The sequence below is a fragment of the Hyla sarda genome, chromosome 10, assembly GCF_029499605.1.
Source record: "Hyla sarda isolate aHylSar1 chromosome 10, aHylSar1.hap1, whole genome shotgun sequence".
Classification (NCBI taxonomy): Eukaryota; Metazoa; Chordata; class Amphibia; order Anura; family Hylidae; genus Hyla; species Hyla sarda.
The window spans coordinates 3,608,538-3,625,640 of record NC_079198.1 but is presented as its reverse complement, the minus strand read 5'-3'; the positions used below and the strand labels follow the sequence as shown (position 1 = coordinate 3,625,640).

The following is a 17,103-nucleotide window of genomic DNA, read 5'->3' as shown; positions in this document are numbered from 1 at the left end:
CCCAAAACTCCTCAGCTCTCTGTTATCCACTTAGTCATTCCTTTCTCAGAATTCATCTATTGGTACCAATTATAACCAACTCCTTGGTCTTCATGAATTTTACTTAATTTTCTAACATATTCTGTCATTCAGATTATTAATTGTTTAAAGGGGTACCCCGTTGGAAAGCAAATTTTTTTTTTTTTTTTTTTAAATCGACTGGTGCCAAAAAGTTAAACAGATTTGTAAATTAGCAAAACAAAAGAACGGAATGGAGAGGGCACTCAACGCACATACGACAGACGTGAAGCATCAATCTAGGTAAAAAGCAACGTATGCGCACTCACCGCTCAGCAGAGATCAATCGGCATGGGGATCCGGTCCACGGAAGGCTGGGTCACAGCATCGGGGCAGTGAGATGGGCGCTCGGAGGCGACGCCGGCTGTTTCACACAAGTCAGTGTGCTCAAAAACCGCCTCCGAGCGCCCATCTCACTGCCCCGATGCTGTGACCCAGCCTTCCGTGGACCGGATCCCCATGCCGATTGATCTCTGCTGAGCGGTGAGTGCGCATACGTTGCTTTTGCTTTTTACCAAGATTTGTAAATTACTTCTATTTAAACATCTTAATCCTTCCAGTACTTATCAGTGGCAGTATGCTCCACAGGAAGTTGTGTAGTTCTTTCCAGTCTGACCACAGTGCTCTCTGCTGACACCTCTGTCCGTATCAGGAACTGTCCAGAGCAGGAGCAAAATCCCCATAGCAAACCTCTCCTGCTCTGGACAGTTCCTGACAGGGACAGAGGTGTCAGAAGAGAGCACTGTGGTCAGACTGAAAAAAAACTACACAACTTCCTGTGGAGCATACTGCAGCTGATAAGTACTGGAAGGATTAAGATGTTTAAATAGAAGTCATTTACAAATCTGTAGAACTTTCTGGCACCAGCTGATTTGAAAAATTTGTATTTCCCCTGGAGTACCCCTTTAAAGTAAATGGTATCCATTAGGTCAGTTGACGTCCAGCTGTTGCAAAACTGCCAACGCCTGTCCGGGCATGCTGGGAGTTGTAGTTTTGCAACAGCTGAAGGTCCGCAGTTTAAGGACCACTGCATTTGTTGATTTTGGTACCGGTCATGTGACCGATCTAGCATTGCTATCATTTTCTATTCCTATGGTGGCGCAGATTCCCACCTAGATGGATGGTGTATGCTAAAAATAGGCCATCGGTGTTTACACGATAGGATCAAATATTATCAGCAGATGCTGGGAGTTGTAGTTCCTTACCACCCAATACTCTACATAAATCCCTAAAAACACAAAAAAAAATAGTGCATTTTTTATTTCACCGATTTTATTATCGTGGTTAGTAATAACACAGGATGGAGGTATAAGGGTCATGAAATCAACTCTATGTAATGATAGCGATGTCTTACAGCAGCGTTTCCCAACCAGGGATCCTCCAGCTGTTGCAAAACTACAACTCCCAGCATGCTCCCAATGCTGGGAGTTGTAGCTTTGCAACAGCTGGAGGCACCCTGGTTGAGAAACACTGTCTTCTAGGTAAAGGCCAAGTAAATGTTTTTGCATAGTTACAAACATTCGTCTTACAAAGTGGCGCTGTGCATCCGTAAATATGGCGCTCCCGTCCTTCTATCCTTACGTGCGTGACACAATGACATGGGAAATAATTACGTATTGATAACTCTAACTAAAGATTCTTGATTTACGGCAAAGCTGGGTGAATGGTCCCGCCCTGGGGGGGTCTGGTGAATGGGAGGTGGCGAGGAGAATCGACAGAAAACACATCAGAAAGTGAAAACTTTATGGAATATTAGTGAAAAAAATAAAAAAAAGATAAAGTGCAACTCCAGTAATGGCGCTGGTGGCGGGATTTGTGGCGCCTCATGAGACTACGGCGTTCTTCAAAATATGGATTTGGCGGAAGTCCCATAGACCTGCAACCCAGTTGGTAGGGAATCCCCCCCTATGAAGATGAAGCCCCCGGTAGGTAGGGAATCCCCCCTATTAGGTAGGGAATTTGCCAGATTAGGTTGAAGCCCCCACTAGGTAGGGAATCCCCCCATAAGGTTGAAGTCCCCAGGGGTTAAAGATGGCAGTAGGTAGGGCATCCTCCCCTTAAAGGATACAGTTGCCAGTAGCGAGGGAATTCCCCCTGTAGCCACCCAGTTGGTAGGGGAATCGCCCATAAGGTTGAAGCCCCTCCCCCTCTCCCCTTCATTAGGTTGAAGCATGAGGCTTCCTCAATATCCGTAGATTGAACGCCATAGTTGCGCACAGCCAGCTCCAGAGTTGCACTTTGATCGTCGCATACCAGTCCAGGCAATGCTGTGAGTCCCAACACCACAGGTAAAAGACACTAAAAAAACTGAAAATCCAGGAGTATATAGGAAAGATCTGTGGTCATCAGTGATAGCTGGGCCCATCACTCCCATCATCCTCGGGTGGTCAGTATTCAGCAATCACCCCTGTCCTTAGACTGTATATGAATTCGGTCAGGAAGGTCATGTGACCTGCACCACGGTCTGTAATAACTTGTAAGAAGTGAGTCGCATTGTATCAGGAGGCGCAGACGCTTAGTTTTCATTTATGATCGGCATCTGGTGTAATGGTTTATACTTCTGTTATGTGACTCTGACCCAACCAAAGAAACGGCAATCACCAAAAGGGAACAGCCTCAATAACGTAAAACTAAGTCGTCCGATGCCGGGAGGATGAGGAGGGTCCAGGCCGGATCCGGTTACTAAGGCTTCTCCATCTGCCACCACTTGAAGGTGAATGGCTTCCGGCGGACGTTGGTGCCGCAGTGCACCTCGCCTAGCTGCTTGTGATAGGACACCACGTCGTCGATGAAGGTGCAGCGCAGATTTAGGGGCCTGAGCTGGTCGATGACGTAATCCTCCAGGCAGCAGGTCTCCTTCAGTACCGGCCCGTAAGGTTTGGGAATTCCCAGATCTTTGCCCAGGACGATCATATTAACCTGGAGGGGAAACAGAGAAGATCAGAACGTTCGCGGAACCAATGGAGAAGTCACTGTGGGCATCATGGATGTCCAGCCCCATTGCTGTACTCACCATGTTGGGGAAGAAGGCCACGGCTTGGTCTTGCCGCAGTTTGAACAAGGCGGGTAGATCAATGATGTCCTCCTCCCTCAGGCCAAGTTCTGCCTTTAAAATATCCCGGTTCCAGTCAATGCAGTGCTGTAAGGAGATCAGCGGCATTACCATCTTCACAGTGATGATCTCACATGACCTACAGTCCAGGTCTCCAAACCGTGACCCCCCAGCTGTGGCACAACTACAACTCCCAGTTGGCCTTTACTTTTTATTATAGTAATCACTGATACCAAATACAGAATCCACCCCATTTTAGGTAAAAGTCCCCAGTAAGTAGGTACAAGTCCCCATTAGGTAAAAGCCCCCATAAGATAGGTAGGGAATCCCCCATATTAGGTAGAAGCCCCCAGAAAGGAGGTAGGGAATCCCCCATATTAGGTAGAAGCCCCCAGAAGAGAGGTAGGGAGTCCCCCATATTAGGTAGAAGCCCCCAGAAGATTGGTAGGGAATCCTCCATATTAGTTAGAAGCCCCCAGAAGAGGTATGGAAACCCCCCTCAATTAGTTTGAAACCCCCAAAAGGTAGGGAATCCCCCCATATGAGGTAGAAGCCCCAGTAGGTAGGAAATACCCCATATTGGGTAGAATCCCACAGTCGGTAAATAGTCCCCCCTATTAGGCTGAAGCCCCCAGTAGGTAGGGAATACTTCCTATTGGGAAAAGGCCCCCAGCAGGTAGGCAGGGAATCCTCCTATTAGGCAGAATCCTACAGTAGTTAGGCCCCCACCCCATTAGGTTGAAGCCCCCAGTAGGTAGAGAATATGTTCTATTAGGTTGAAGCCCCCAGAGTAGGTAGGGAACCCTCCCCATTAGGCTGAAGCTCCTAGTAGGAAGGGACCCCCCCCCCCCCCTCCATTAGGTAGGGAACCTCTTATTAGGTAGATACCCCCATTAAGTAGTTTCCACCTAAAAATAACTCTCTGCATCCTCGGCTCTGTTAGTGGTGCAGGACCTTCTCCTTCTCCTATTGCCCGGCAGGTCCTGCACCACGTCAGATGACGAAGTAAATGAAGAATCCTCAGCGCGGGAGCAGATGGAGGGTGAGAGGGATTTTATAAAACAACATCTCTGCCCACTGATCGCCGGTGTCGGGCACAATGTCCTGTATTGGTTTTGGGGACATCCCTAATGTTTGGTGACCTGTACCGACCATTGTACATGAATAATCCTGATCACTCACATACGCTGCACATTCACACAGTGGCGCTGCGCACGCGTCCATCTGCCTAGAGGTGTACGAGGCCATTATACGCCGATCGCTCTCACCTGCACGTAGTTGTTCTCCTGTATGATGGTGTCCGTGGAGAGGACCTTGTTCACCGTCCATCGCTTGGTTTCAAATCCTGCAGGAGGAATATGAAATAAAAAAGATAAATATTCCTGTAAGAAAATCCCAAGAGCGACGCTCTGCAGGACAGGGGCTCTCACCCTGGAGCATGGCCACGTCTCCATGACCCTCTTGCTTCTTGTCCTGTAGGATTCTGAAGCAGGTGGCCGGACTGGCCAGGAGCAGACGGAAGCCCTGGAAGAAGAGAAGCAGAAATAAATCATTTAAATAGCGCCGTTATATCTGAGGCGCTGTACACCGGGATCCCAAAAAGGTATTTGGCCTAATGCCCCCATTCAAAGAAAAAGTTAGTGAATCAAGATCAGGCAGAAGGCGGTATTATGGCTTTGCCTGATCAGTAAGGAGGCCGTCAGTTTAGAAAAGTGTTCGTCATTTCGGCATTTGCCCTATATTACCCAATAACGACGGCTGATCTGTGCTGGATATAGGACTGGCAATACTCATGACCGCCAGTAGGTGGTAGAAGCGCGCTACTAAACGTCCGTCCCGATGCACAGTGCGGTGTCGGAACACTCAGGACTGGAGATAGAGGAAAACAGGTCAAAAAAACTGCAGACAAATTTTTATGGGTCCCAAATACAGTTATAGGGGTACTCTGCCCCTAGACACCTTAAGAAGTCTGATCACAGGGGGTCTCGCCGCTGGGGACCCCCACAATCTCCCTCCTGCACCTGGTGTTTGTTTAGAGCAGTGGTCTCCAACCTGCGGACCTCCAGATGTTGCAAAACTACAACTCCCAGCATGCCCGGACAGCCAACGGCTGTCCGGGCATGCTGGGAGTTGTAGTTTTGCAACAGCTGGAGGTGCGCCGGTTGGGAAATAATGCCCTATACAATGAAAGATGCTGTCCAGGCATGCTGGGAGTTGTAGTTTTGCAACAGCTGGAGGTGCGCCAGTTGGGAAATAAAGCCCTATACAATGAAAGATGCTGTCCAGGTATGCTGGGAGTTGTAGTTTAGCAACAGCTGGAGGCATGCCGGTTGGGTAATACTGCCCTATACAATGAAAGATGCTGTCCAGGCATGCTGGGAGTTGTAGTTTTGCAACATCTGGAGGGACCGCAGGTTGGAGACCACTGGTTTAGAGCGTCGGTTGCAGCGCCGGAGGCTCATGACGTCATGGCCACACCCCCTCAATGCAAGTCTATGGGAGGGGGCGTGACTGCCTCCGCCCCACATTGCCAGTCATCCGGCATGGAGAGAAGTCACAACCCCTCCATTTATGTCTATGGGAAGGGGCGTGTCAGCCTCCCATAAGACATGAATGGAGGGGGTGTGGTGCGACATCACAAGGGGTGTGGCCGTGACATCATGACCACTGCTGCAGGAACCTGGCATTTGTTTAGAAGGACGGATACTGCGCAAGATCGCGGGGGTCCTGCTGCTCCGAACATAATGGCAGGTGCCCTTTAAGATCGGTTTTGTTTTTAAAGGGGTTGTCCGGTGAAAAATGATCTTATCCCCTATCCACAGAATAAGGGAGAAGAAAAGTGAGTGAGGCAAAAATCTGGCACATCTGCGGAATGCTGAGCCTATATTTAACCAATTATAAACGTCAGCCTACTTTACTGTAGAATCCTGCGCTATTGTTATGGGGCGCCATGTGGCATTAAGACCGGGTTCACATCTGCGTCCGAGCTCTGTCACAGAGTCCGTTTCTGTGAATAGCTACAGACCTGGACGGTCCGACTCACAACAGACACCTCCAGGTCCCACTGACTTTGAATGGGGTCAGTCTTGACACAGATATGAACCCAGACTTAGGAGACACACCCTTTTCACAAACACAAAAAACATGGGGGAGATGTATCAAAACCTGTGTAGAGAAAGAGCGGTGCAGTTGCCCATAGCAACCAATCAGATCGCTGCTTTCATTTTTAAAGAGTCCAAAATACTAGCAGAGGTAGGTGAGTCCAGCACTGCTGCCCAAAAACCAGCTCCCACTGGGATGTTAGATACCAGTCAAATATCCTGGGGGACTTCCCGTGGGGTGCACTCCAAACAAGATAGGCACAAGAAATAAATGGATGCACTCACCCGAAATACTTGATAGCAGGAATCTTTACCCGCTGTACACTTTTAGCGCATGTGAATAGACGCAGAGAAGCAACCTCACAGCGACAGACTGTTTCCTGCGCTCCAAGCGCAGGAAACAGTCTGTCGCTGTGAGGTTGCTCCTCTGCGTCTACCCGCTGTACACTTTTATCGCACGTGAATAAAGATTCCTGCTATCAAGTATTTCGGGTGAGTGCATCCATTTTTTCATAGTACCTATTAATTTTTAAAGAGGCATGTGGAAAATGAAAGAAGCGATCCGATTGGTCGTTATGGGCAACTGGTCAACTTTTTTTGATTAGTTCTTACATACAAATTATGCCAGAATTTAGGTCAATTTGCAATAATAAATCTGCCCTAAAGTATTTGGGCCATGAGATCGGATCTTGGGGCCCGAGGTTTTGGGGATTCCTTCACCTACACAAGACTGAAAGAGGAGACGTTTCTCTAGGATGAGAAATAACGTGAACTGATGAACAATCTGGTGGATTACCCGCACCCCATATATAACAACCAGTCCTAAAAATATAATAATATAAATATAATATAATATAAAAATTATATAAATATAATATAAAAATTATATAAATATTAATATAATACAATATAAAATATAAAAATATAAATATTAAATATAAAAATAATATAAAAATATATAAAATAAATATAAAAATAATATAATATAAAAAAATATATAATATAAATATATAATATATATACACAAACACACACACACATACACAACCTGCGCCCAATATATATCTATCAATGTAAACCGTAGACAGCACCTTCTGATCCGGCGCTGGCACAAAGGTCATGAATTCGTCCACGTGACCCACGTACAGCCAATCAGTGAACAGCTCAATGGGCGCCTGCACCCTCTGGGCATACAGGAAATCCCGCACGACTTTGGTCATTCTTCTGCCAGATGAGCTGTAAAGAGAGGGCACGGTAAGAGGATGCCCACCGGCCAGCGGTTATACAGTACGGGAGTATATAAAGTATAAAGGACTGGCACAGAGTTGTGTTTTGGACCGTGCTGCGGTCTGACTATTGCTGACATCATGTAATTCAGATCTGCAGTCACAGCGCGTTGCGTCATGTCTAATCTGGGGTCGGGCTCACATGACCCGTGTGCGTGGCTCAGCACCGCTGGCAGGGGGCATTCTTGAGCGCTGCAGAGTGCCCCCACAGTTCTGTCAGGTCAGCAGTCAGGTGTTTACTGCCGCTTATGTGACAGCTGAGGGGCTGGAATTACAGGAGGGGACACAGGGGCCGCGGGGCGACAACTAAAGCCTTACGTAGGGAAACTGCTCCCGATCAGGATCCGGCCCAGGGGGTACTTCTTGCCTCCTACAGTCACCGGGGGGCTCACTTCTAGGTTTCCAAAAGAGTCCAGGCTGGTGACCTCCGAGGAGGCCGCATGTTTTGTTACATAGCCAAAATCTGGTCCCTGGGAAGGCAAAGAGACGGTCAGCAACATAGACAGAAGCATAGAATATATATATATACTGTACACACACAGATACACACATATATATACATATATATATATATTACAGACCTACAGACACAGAAATATACACTGGAGAGGCAAAGAGACGGTCAGCAACAGACACAGAAGCATAGAATATATATATATACTGTACACACACAGATACATATATATATATATTTTACAGACCTACACACACAGAAATATACACTGGAGAGGCAAAGAGACGGTCAGCAACATAGACAGAAGCATAGAATATATATATATACTGTACACACACAGATACATACACATATACAGTATATATATATATTACAGACCTACAGACACAGAAATATACATTGGAGAGGCAAAGAGACGGTCAGCAACATAGACACAGAAGCATAGAATATATATATATATATACTGTACACACACAGATACATATATATATATTACAGACCTACACACACAGAAATATACATATATCTATATATATATGTATATATATATATATATATATATATATATATACACACATTATACAGATCTATAGACACAGAAGCACAGAATATATATATATATACACACACACTGTACACACACACACACACACACACACACATATATATATATACTACAGACCTACAGACACAGAAATATATATATATATTACAGATATATAGACACAGAAGCATGAAATACACACACACATACATATATATATATATATATATATATATATACACACACTACAGACCTACAGACACAGAAATACTTATATATTACAGATCTATAGACACAGAAATACTTATATATACACGAGTAACTGAGAAAACCAGAAAAATGGAGGCACCTAACACGCCTGGAGCAAAAGAATGGGCACATGTAGATCCGTGGTATAGATTGGGTCACTGGTAAAGCTGTGTATATATATATATCAGAAGGGAGTCCATAGAATCAAATAATGCAATAAAAAGAGAGGAAAGATAAAGTCCAGCGGTTCTCCGCAGTGCGCGAATCAGCGTCTTGAAGCCTCAATGAGGGCGGAAGAAATGCTATTGCCCGGATCCTACCGGTTTGTAGCCTCTGAGCTTCCCGCACGATCCCGGCGATCCATGGCGGCTTCAAGACGCTGATTCTCACACTGCGGAGATCTGCTGGACTTTATCTTTCCTCTCTTTTTATTTCAATACTTCTATATATTATGATGAGGTGGCAAGGAAAGGGTGTATTTCCTTTGCTCTCCCTGATGATTCTCTCACCCGCTTCTTAAGTAATGAGGCAGCAGGGACGGGAGGTGAATATAAGATGGAGACTCCGTGTAATCTGGGCTCTCCCTGGGTAAGCACACGCTGCTGTAGGGGGGGACATCGGGCCCTGTTGGAGACACAGCCGGAGCTGTGAGGGCCCAAGTGGCAGTGGGTACTGTGGATAAGTCAGGTGGCACGGGTAATACTGGCTGAGGGGAGCTCACCAGGGCATGCTGATATGTGTAGTCACTGACCAGACGCTCTAGGACTGTATTATTGTTCCTTTTTATGTTTTGTTTTACCTGGAACCTGTGGAAATAAAGCTGCGAGGAGCCCGACATGTATGCGGAACGGTTGTCTGCCGTGTTATTGTGAGGAACGTGTCCCGTGGTAAGTGACCAGGACGATCCCAGAGCTAATACCCAAGACGGGTCGTCACAGTACAGTGATCCCTCAAGTTACAATATTAATTGGTTCCAGGACGATCATTGTATGTTGAAACCATTGTATGTTGAGACCAGAACTCTATGGAAACCTGGTAATTGGTTCTGAAGCCACCAAAATGTCATCCAAAAATAGGAAAAAGTGAGGATTAAAGAAAAATATGTAGAAAACTAATATAGATAAAGCAAATCCTTATATATAAAAGTAATAAAGATCTGCTGGAGCTGTAATCACTGTCTATGTTACTGTTTCCCATCCAGGGTGCCTCCAGCTGTTGCAAAACTACAACTCACAGCATGTCCGGACAGCCGTTGGCTGTCCAGGCATGCTTGGAGTTGTAGTTTTGCAACAGCTGGAGGCACCCTTGTTGGGAAATAATTGAGCTTCTTTAGGGTCCTATACAGTACACAGTGTCCCAAATGGAGCCGCCCTCACCTGGTGTCCAAAGGAGCAGCTAACCCTGGTACAGGTAAGGATTAGTACAGAACATATAATTCCTCCCTGTACTGTAGGGGGCGCTACAAGACACCAGTCAGTGCATACACTTCAGTAATACAGGTAAAGAGTACAGAACATGTAATACCTCCCTGTACTGTAGGGGGCGCTACCAGACACCAGTCAGTGCATACACTTCAGTAATACAGGTAAAGAGTACAGAACATGTAATACCTCCCTGTACTGTAGGGGGCGCTACCAGACCCAGTCAGTGCATGCACCTCAGTAATACAGGTAAAGAGTACAGAACATGTAATACCTCCCTGTACTGTAGGGGGCGCTACCAGACACCAGTCAGTGCATACACTTCAGTAATACAGGTAAAGAGTACAGAACATGTAATACCTCCCTGTACTGTAGGGGGCGCTACCAGACACCAGTCAGTGCATACACTTCAGTAATACAGGTAAAGAGTACAGAACATGTAATACCTCCCTGTACTGTAGGGGGCGCTACCAGACACCAGTCAGTGCATGCACTTCAGTAATACAGGTGATTTACCAGTAAATGCCCATTCTGATTGGTCAGTTCCTCCAGTTGTGACACGTCTCACAGATCTGAACTGTCCGTACATTGTATGTTGAGTCTGGTTTCAAGTTACAATGGTCCAGAAAAAAACATTGTATGTTGAAACTATTGTATGTTGAGGCCATTGTAAGTTGAGGGATCACTGTATACATTATATATTTTACAGATCTATAGACACAGAAATTATGCTAAACCACTGTCTGACTACAACTACTACTCCCATCAGCTGCCCTTGGGACCAGAAGGTGCCCAGTATACTGAGCTGTCACAAGGGGCGGTAAGACGAGCCCCAGCCCGGGCATAACTCATAACTATCCATCACCCTCAATATGGCAGCTGCTAAGCCCAAGGTTCTGCTGCAGGAGGGAGAGGTGTCAGGTCCTGGCCCCGGACCCAGTAAACTGATCCGACCCTCCATTACAGCTTAATGGACTAACGTCTGCCATTAGACCTATAAAATGTCTGGGACAGGAGCCCAAAACCCCGGCTACCAGAGCCACCACAGGAGGGCGATACCGTGTCTGCGCAAAATAATGAATATGTGGGCAGAGCCCGTCCTGCACTAACTAAGAGGTAACAAATGGCTGGAAAAGGGTTAATTAAAAAAAAAATTATACTGCTGCACTTTTACATAGATAAGCGGCACTTTCAGTGATGTCACCGCTGATCTCTAGTGATGGATAGGCTGTATTCTCAGTGATGTCACTGCTGATCTCTAGTGATGGATAGGCTGTATTCTCAGTGATGTCACCGCTGATCTCTAGTGATGGATAAGCTGTATTCTTAGTGATGTCACTGCTGATCTCTAGTGATGGATAGGCTGTATTCTCAGTGATGTCACCGCTGATCTCTAGTGAATGGATAGGATGTATTCTCAGTGATGTCACTGCTGATCTCTAGTGATGGATAGGCTGTATTCTCAGTGATGTCACCGCTGATCTCTAGTGAATGGATAGGATGTATTCTCAGTGATGTCACCGCTGATCTCTAGTGATGGATAGGCTGTATTCTCAGTGATGTCACCGCTGATCTCTAGTGAATGGATAGGATGTATTCTCAGTGATGTCACCGCTGATCTCTAGTGATGGATAGGCTGTATTCTCAGTGATGTCACCGCTGATCTCTAGTGAATGGATAGGATGTATTCTCAGTGATGTCACCGCTAATCTCTAGTGATGGATAGGCTGTATTCTCAGTGATGTCACCGCTGATCTCTAGTGATGGATAGGCTGTATTCTCAGTGATGTCACCGCTGATCTCTAGTGATGGATAGACTGTATTCTCAGTGATGTCACCGCTGATCTCTAGTGATGGATAGGCTGTATTCTCAGTGATGTCACCGCTGATCTCTAGTGATGGATAGGCTGTATTCTCAGTGATGTCACCGCTGATCTCTAGTGATGGATAGACTGTATTCTCAGTGATGTCACCGCTGATCTCTAGTGATGGATAGGCTGTATTCTCAGTGATGTCACCGCTGATCTCTAGTGATGGATAGGCTGTATTCTCAGTGATGTCACCGCTGATCTCTAGTGATGGATAGGCTGTATTCTCAGTGATGTCACCGCTGATCTCTAGTGATGGATAGGCTGTATTCTCAGTGATGTCACCGCTGATCTCTAGTGATGGATAGGCTGTATTCTCAGTGATGTCACCGCTGATCTCTAGTGATGTCACTGCTGATCTCTAGTGATGGATAGGCTGTATTCTCAGTGATGTCACCACTGATCTCTAGTGATGGATAGGCTGTATTCTCAGTGATGTCACCGCTGATCTCTAGTGAACATTGAACTCACCAGCAATTGCCGCACAGGAAAATCCTTCAGTTCTCCATCTCGGGGTGAATCCAGCACAACAGGGAAGCTTTTATGTGGGGCCTCAATGTATCCGAACTCCATCTCATCCTGAGAATAAATGCAATAAATAAGTGATTGTGGATACTTCCCCATATACACCAGACCCTGTATATACACTGTGGGGTGATCACATACATATTATATATATATATATATATACACTGTGGGGTGATCACATACACACACACATATATATATATATATATATATATATACACTGCTCAAAATAATAAAGGGAACAACACAATGTGACTCCAAGTCACTGACACTTGTGTGAGATCACACTGTCCACTCAGGAAGAACACTGATTGACAATCAATTTCACATGGAAGAGACAACACGTGGAAATTATAGGCAATTAGCAAGACACCCCCAATAAAGGAGTGGTTCTGCAGGTGGTGACCACAGACCACTTCTCAGTTCCTATGCTTCCTGGCTGATGTTTTGGTGACTTTTGAATGCTGGCGGTGCTTTCACTCTAGTGGTAGCATGAGACGGAGTCTACAACCCCCACAAGTGGCTCAGGTAGTGCAGCTCATCCAGGATGGCACATCAATGCGAGCTGTGGTAAGGTTTACTGTGTCTGTCAGCGTAGTGTCCAGAACATGGAGGCGCTACCAGGAGACAGGACAGTACATCAGGAGATGTGGAGGAGGCCGTAGGAGGACAACAACCCAGCAGTAGGACCGCTACCTCCGCCTTTGTGCAATGAGGAGCAGGAGGAGCACTGCCAGAGCCCTGCAAAATGACCTCCAGCAGGCCAAAAATGTGCATGTGTCCACTCAAACGGTCAGAAACAGACTCCATGAGGGTGGTATGAGGGCCCAACGTCCACAGGTGGGGGTTGTGCTTTCAGCCCAACACCGTGCAGAACACCAAGATTGGCAAATTCACCACCGGCGCCCTGTGCTCTTCACAGATGGAAGCAGGTTCACACCGAGCACATGTGACAGAGTCTGGAGACGCCGCGGAGAACGTTCTGCTGCCTCCAACATCCTGCAGCATGACCTGTTTGGCGGTGGGTCAGTAATGGTGTGGGGTGGCATTTCTTTGGGGGGGCCGCACAGCCCTCCATGTGCTTGCCAGAGGTAGCCTGACTGCCATTAGGTACCGAGACGAGATCCTCAGACCCCTTGTGAGACCATATGCTGGTGCGGTTGGCCCTGGGTTCCTCCTAATACAAGACAATGCTAGACCTCATGTGGCTGGAGTGTGTCAGCAGTTCCTACAAGAGGAAGGCATTGATGCTATGGACTGGCCGCCTGTTCCCCTGAATCTGATTGAGCACATCTGGGACGTCTCGCTCCATCCACCACAGACTGTCCAGGAGTTGGCAGATTCTTTAGTCCAGGTCTGGGAGGACAACCCTCAGGAGACCATCCTCCACCTCATCAGGATCATGCCCAGGCGTTGTAGGGAGGTCATACGGGCACGTGGAGGCCACACACACTACTGAGCCTCATTGGGACTTGTATTAAGGACATTACATAAAGTTGGATCAGCCTGTAGTGGGGTTTTCCACTGTGATTTTGAGGGTGAGTCCATATCCAGACCTCCATGGGTTAATGATTTCCATTGATAATTTTTGGTGATTTTGTTGTCAGCGAATTCAACAATGTAAAGAGGAAAGTATTTCATACGATTAGTTCATTCAGATCTAGGATGTGTTATCTTAGTGTTCCCTTTATGTTTTTGAGCAGTATACAGTGTTCCCGTTGTGTTTTTGAGCAGTATATAGTATTCCTGTTATGTTTTTGAGCAGTGTATAGTGTTCCCGTTGTGTTTTTGAGCAGTGTATAGTGTTCCCGTTGTGTTTTTGAGCAGTATACAGTGTTCCCGTTGTGTTTTTGAGCAGTATATAGTGTTCCTGTTATGTTTTTGAGCAGTGTATAGTGTTCCCGTTGTGTTTTTGAGCAGTGTACAGTGTTCCCGTTGTGTTTTTGAGCAGTATATAATGTTCCTGTTATGTTTTTGAGCAGTGTACATTGTTCCCGTTGTGTTTTTAAGCAGTGTACATTGTTCCCGTTGTGTTTTTGAGCAGTATATAGTGTTCCCGTTGTGTTTTTGAGCAGTGTATAGTGTTCCCGTTGTGTTTTTGAGCAGTATACAGTGTTCCCGTTGTGTTTTTGAGCAGTATATAGTGTTCCCGTTGTGTTTTTGAGCAGTGTAGTATTCCCGTTGTGTTTTTGAGCAGTATACAGTGTTCCCGTTGTGTTTTTGAGCAGTATACAGTGTTCCCGTTGTGTTTTTGAGCAGTATATAGTGTTCCCGTTGTGTTTTTGAGCAGTATATAGTGTTCCCGTTGTGTTTTTGAGCAGTGTATAGTGTTCCCGTTGTGTTTTTGAGCAGTATACAGTGTTCCCGTTGTGTTTTTGAGCAGTATATAGTGTTCCCGTTGTGTTTTTGAGCAGTGTAGTATTCCCGTTGTGTTTTTGAGCAGTATACAGTGTTCCCGTTGTGTTTTTGAGCAGTGTACAGTGTTCCCGTTGTGTTTTTGAGCAGTATATAGTGTTCCCGTTGTGTTTTTGAGCAGTATATAGTGTTCCCGTTGTGTTTTTGAGCAGTGTACATTGTTCCCGTTGTGTTTTTGAGCAGTGTACAGTGTTCCCGTTGTGTTTTTGAGCAGTGTACAGTGTTCCCGTTGTGTTTTTGAGCAGTGTACAGTGTTCCCGTTGTGTTTTTGAGCAGTGTACAGTGTTCCCGATGTGTTTTTGAGCAGTATACAGTGTTCCCGATGTGTTTTTGAGCAGTGTATATTGTTCCCGTTGTGTTTTTGAGCAGTGTACAGTGTTCCCGTTGTGTTTTTGAGCAGTATACAGTGTTCCCGATGTGTTTTTGAGCAGTGTACAGTGTTCCCGTTGTGTTTTTGAGCAGTATATAGTGTTCCTGTTGTGTTTTTGAGCAGTATAGTGTGTTCCCGTTGTGTTTTTGAGCAGTATACAGTGTTCCCGTTGTGGTTTTGAGCAGTATACAGTGTTCCCGTTATGTTTTTGAGAAGTGTACAGTGTTCCCGTTGTGTTTTTGAGCAGTGTATAGTGTTCCCGATGTGTTTTTGAGCAGTATATAGTGTTCCCGATGTGTTTTTGAGCAGTGTACAGTGTTCCCGTTGTGTTTTTGAGCAGTGTACAGTGTTCCCGATGTGTTTTTGAGCAGTGTACAGTGTTCCCGTTGTGTTTTTGAGCAGTGTACAGTGTTCCCGATGTGTTTTTGAGCAGTGTACAGTGTTCCCGTTGTGTTTTTGAGCAGTGTACAGTGTTCCCGTTGTGTTTTTGAGCAGTGTACAGTGTTCCCGTTGTGTTTTTGAGCAGTGTACAGTGTTCCTGTTGTGTTTTTGAGCAGTGTACAGTGTTCCCGTTGTGTTTTTGAGCAGTGTACAGTGTTCCCGTTGTGTTTTTGAGCAGTATATAGTGTTCCCGTTGTGTTTTTGAGCAGTGTACAGTGTTCCCGTTGTGTTTTTGAGCAGTATACATTGTTCCCGTTGTGTTTTTGAGCAGTGTACAGTGTTCCCGTTGTGTTTTTGAGCAGTATACAGTGTTCCCGTTGTGTTTTTGAGCAGTGTATAGTGTTCCCGTTGTGTTTTTGAGCAGTATATAGTGTTCCTGTTGTGTTTTTGAGCAGTATATAGTGTTCCCGATGTGTTTTTGAGCAGTATATAGTGTTCCCGTTGTGTTTTTGAGCAGTATATAGTGTTCCTGTTGTGTTTTTGAGCAGTATATAGTGTTCCCGTTGTGTTTTTGAGCAGTGTATAGTGTTCCCGTTGTGTTTTTGAGCAGTGTACAGTGTTCCCGTTGTGTTTTTGAGCAGTGTATTACCGGCAGTGGATATGCCCCTGTATTGTTGGGATAACCAACCTGCATCCAGCGATCTCCTCTATTCACGTTCTCGAAGCAGATCTGGATCTTGTAATTCGCTTCCTTCACCAGGTTCTGGATCGACCTCAGGAAGAGTAAATTGTCCTTCACACTGCGGGCAGAGAACGGCACAATATGGCGTCTAACCCAAAACCTAAGAGCGGGGCCGTGTAATGGAAAGCATAGTTACCTGCAGACATAGACCTCGATGGGCTCCAGGGTGTTGGGGGTAACAATGAGGGGGGCCACACGGAACGTCACCACGTCTGTGAATATGGGGGTCTCCGGGATTCCCTGCACAACAGAGGAGAAGATCCCCACATTATAATAGTTCTGTATATTACTGGACCCCAGGATATCATCTCTGCTGGAGAACTTACTGTTCATCCTGAGCCTGCTGATACATGATGAATACTAGTACTGAAACTACTCACACAGACTAAGCAGCAGGCCAGGGCCAGCGGGGGTTAAGAATTCCTGCATAAAACATTTGCTTATCAGGTATATATAAAACTAACATACTGTTATCACACATTGTACTGGCTTCAGTACGTTTGTGCGATTCACCCCTGACAGGAAGTTGTGTAGTCCTCTAACTGTCCTTGTGGTGTTGTCTCCACCCCCCCCCCCCACTCCTCCCACTCTCCTAACAGGAGATTGTGTAGTCCTCTGTCAGTTTGGTGTGGTCT

The 17,103-nt window shown here is 45.9% G+C and overlaps 1 protein-coding gene across 1 annotated transcript in view; it reads right to left on the bottom strand.

The window, feature by feature from the left end:
* Window positions 1-1,318: 1,318 nt before the first annotated feature.
* LOC130293364 (protein-arginine deiminase type-2-like) overlaps window positions 1,319-17,103 on the bottom strand; it is a 47,676-nt gene continuing 31,891 nt past the window's right edge. Inside the window, exons 8-16 of the mRNA XM_056541961.1 lie at window positions 16,605-16,708; window positions 16,415-16,526; window positions 12,504-12,611; window positions 7,815-7,966; window positions 7,302-7,446; window positions 4,540-4,633; window positions 4,378-4,454; window positions 3,071-3,196; window positions 1,319-2,976 (exon numbers count right to left, since the gene is read on the bottom strand). Of these exons, the coding sequence (XP_056397936.1) occupies window positions 2,740-2,976; window positions 3,071-3,196; window positions 4,378-4,454; window positions 4,540-4,633; window positions 7,302-7,446; window positions 7,815-7,966; window positions 12,504-12,611; window positions 16,415-16,526; window positions 16,605-16,708 (1,155 nt within the window). The 3' untranslated portion in view covers window positions 1,319-2,739. The remainder of the gene's footprint in view (window positions 2,977-3,070; window positions 3,197-4,377; window positions 4,455-4,539; window positions 4,634-7,301; window positions 7,447-7,814; window positions 7,967-12,503; window positions 12,612-16,414; window positions 16,527-16,604; window positions 16,709-17,103) is intronic.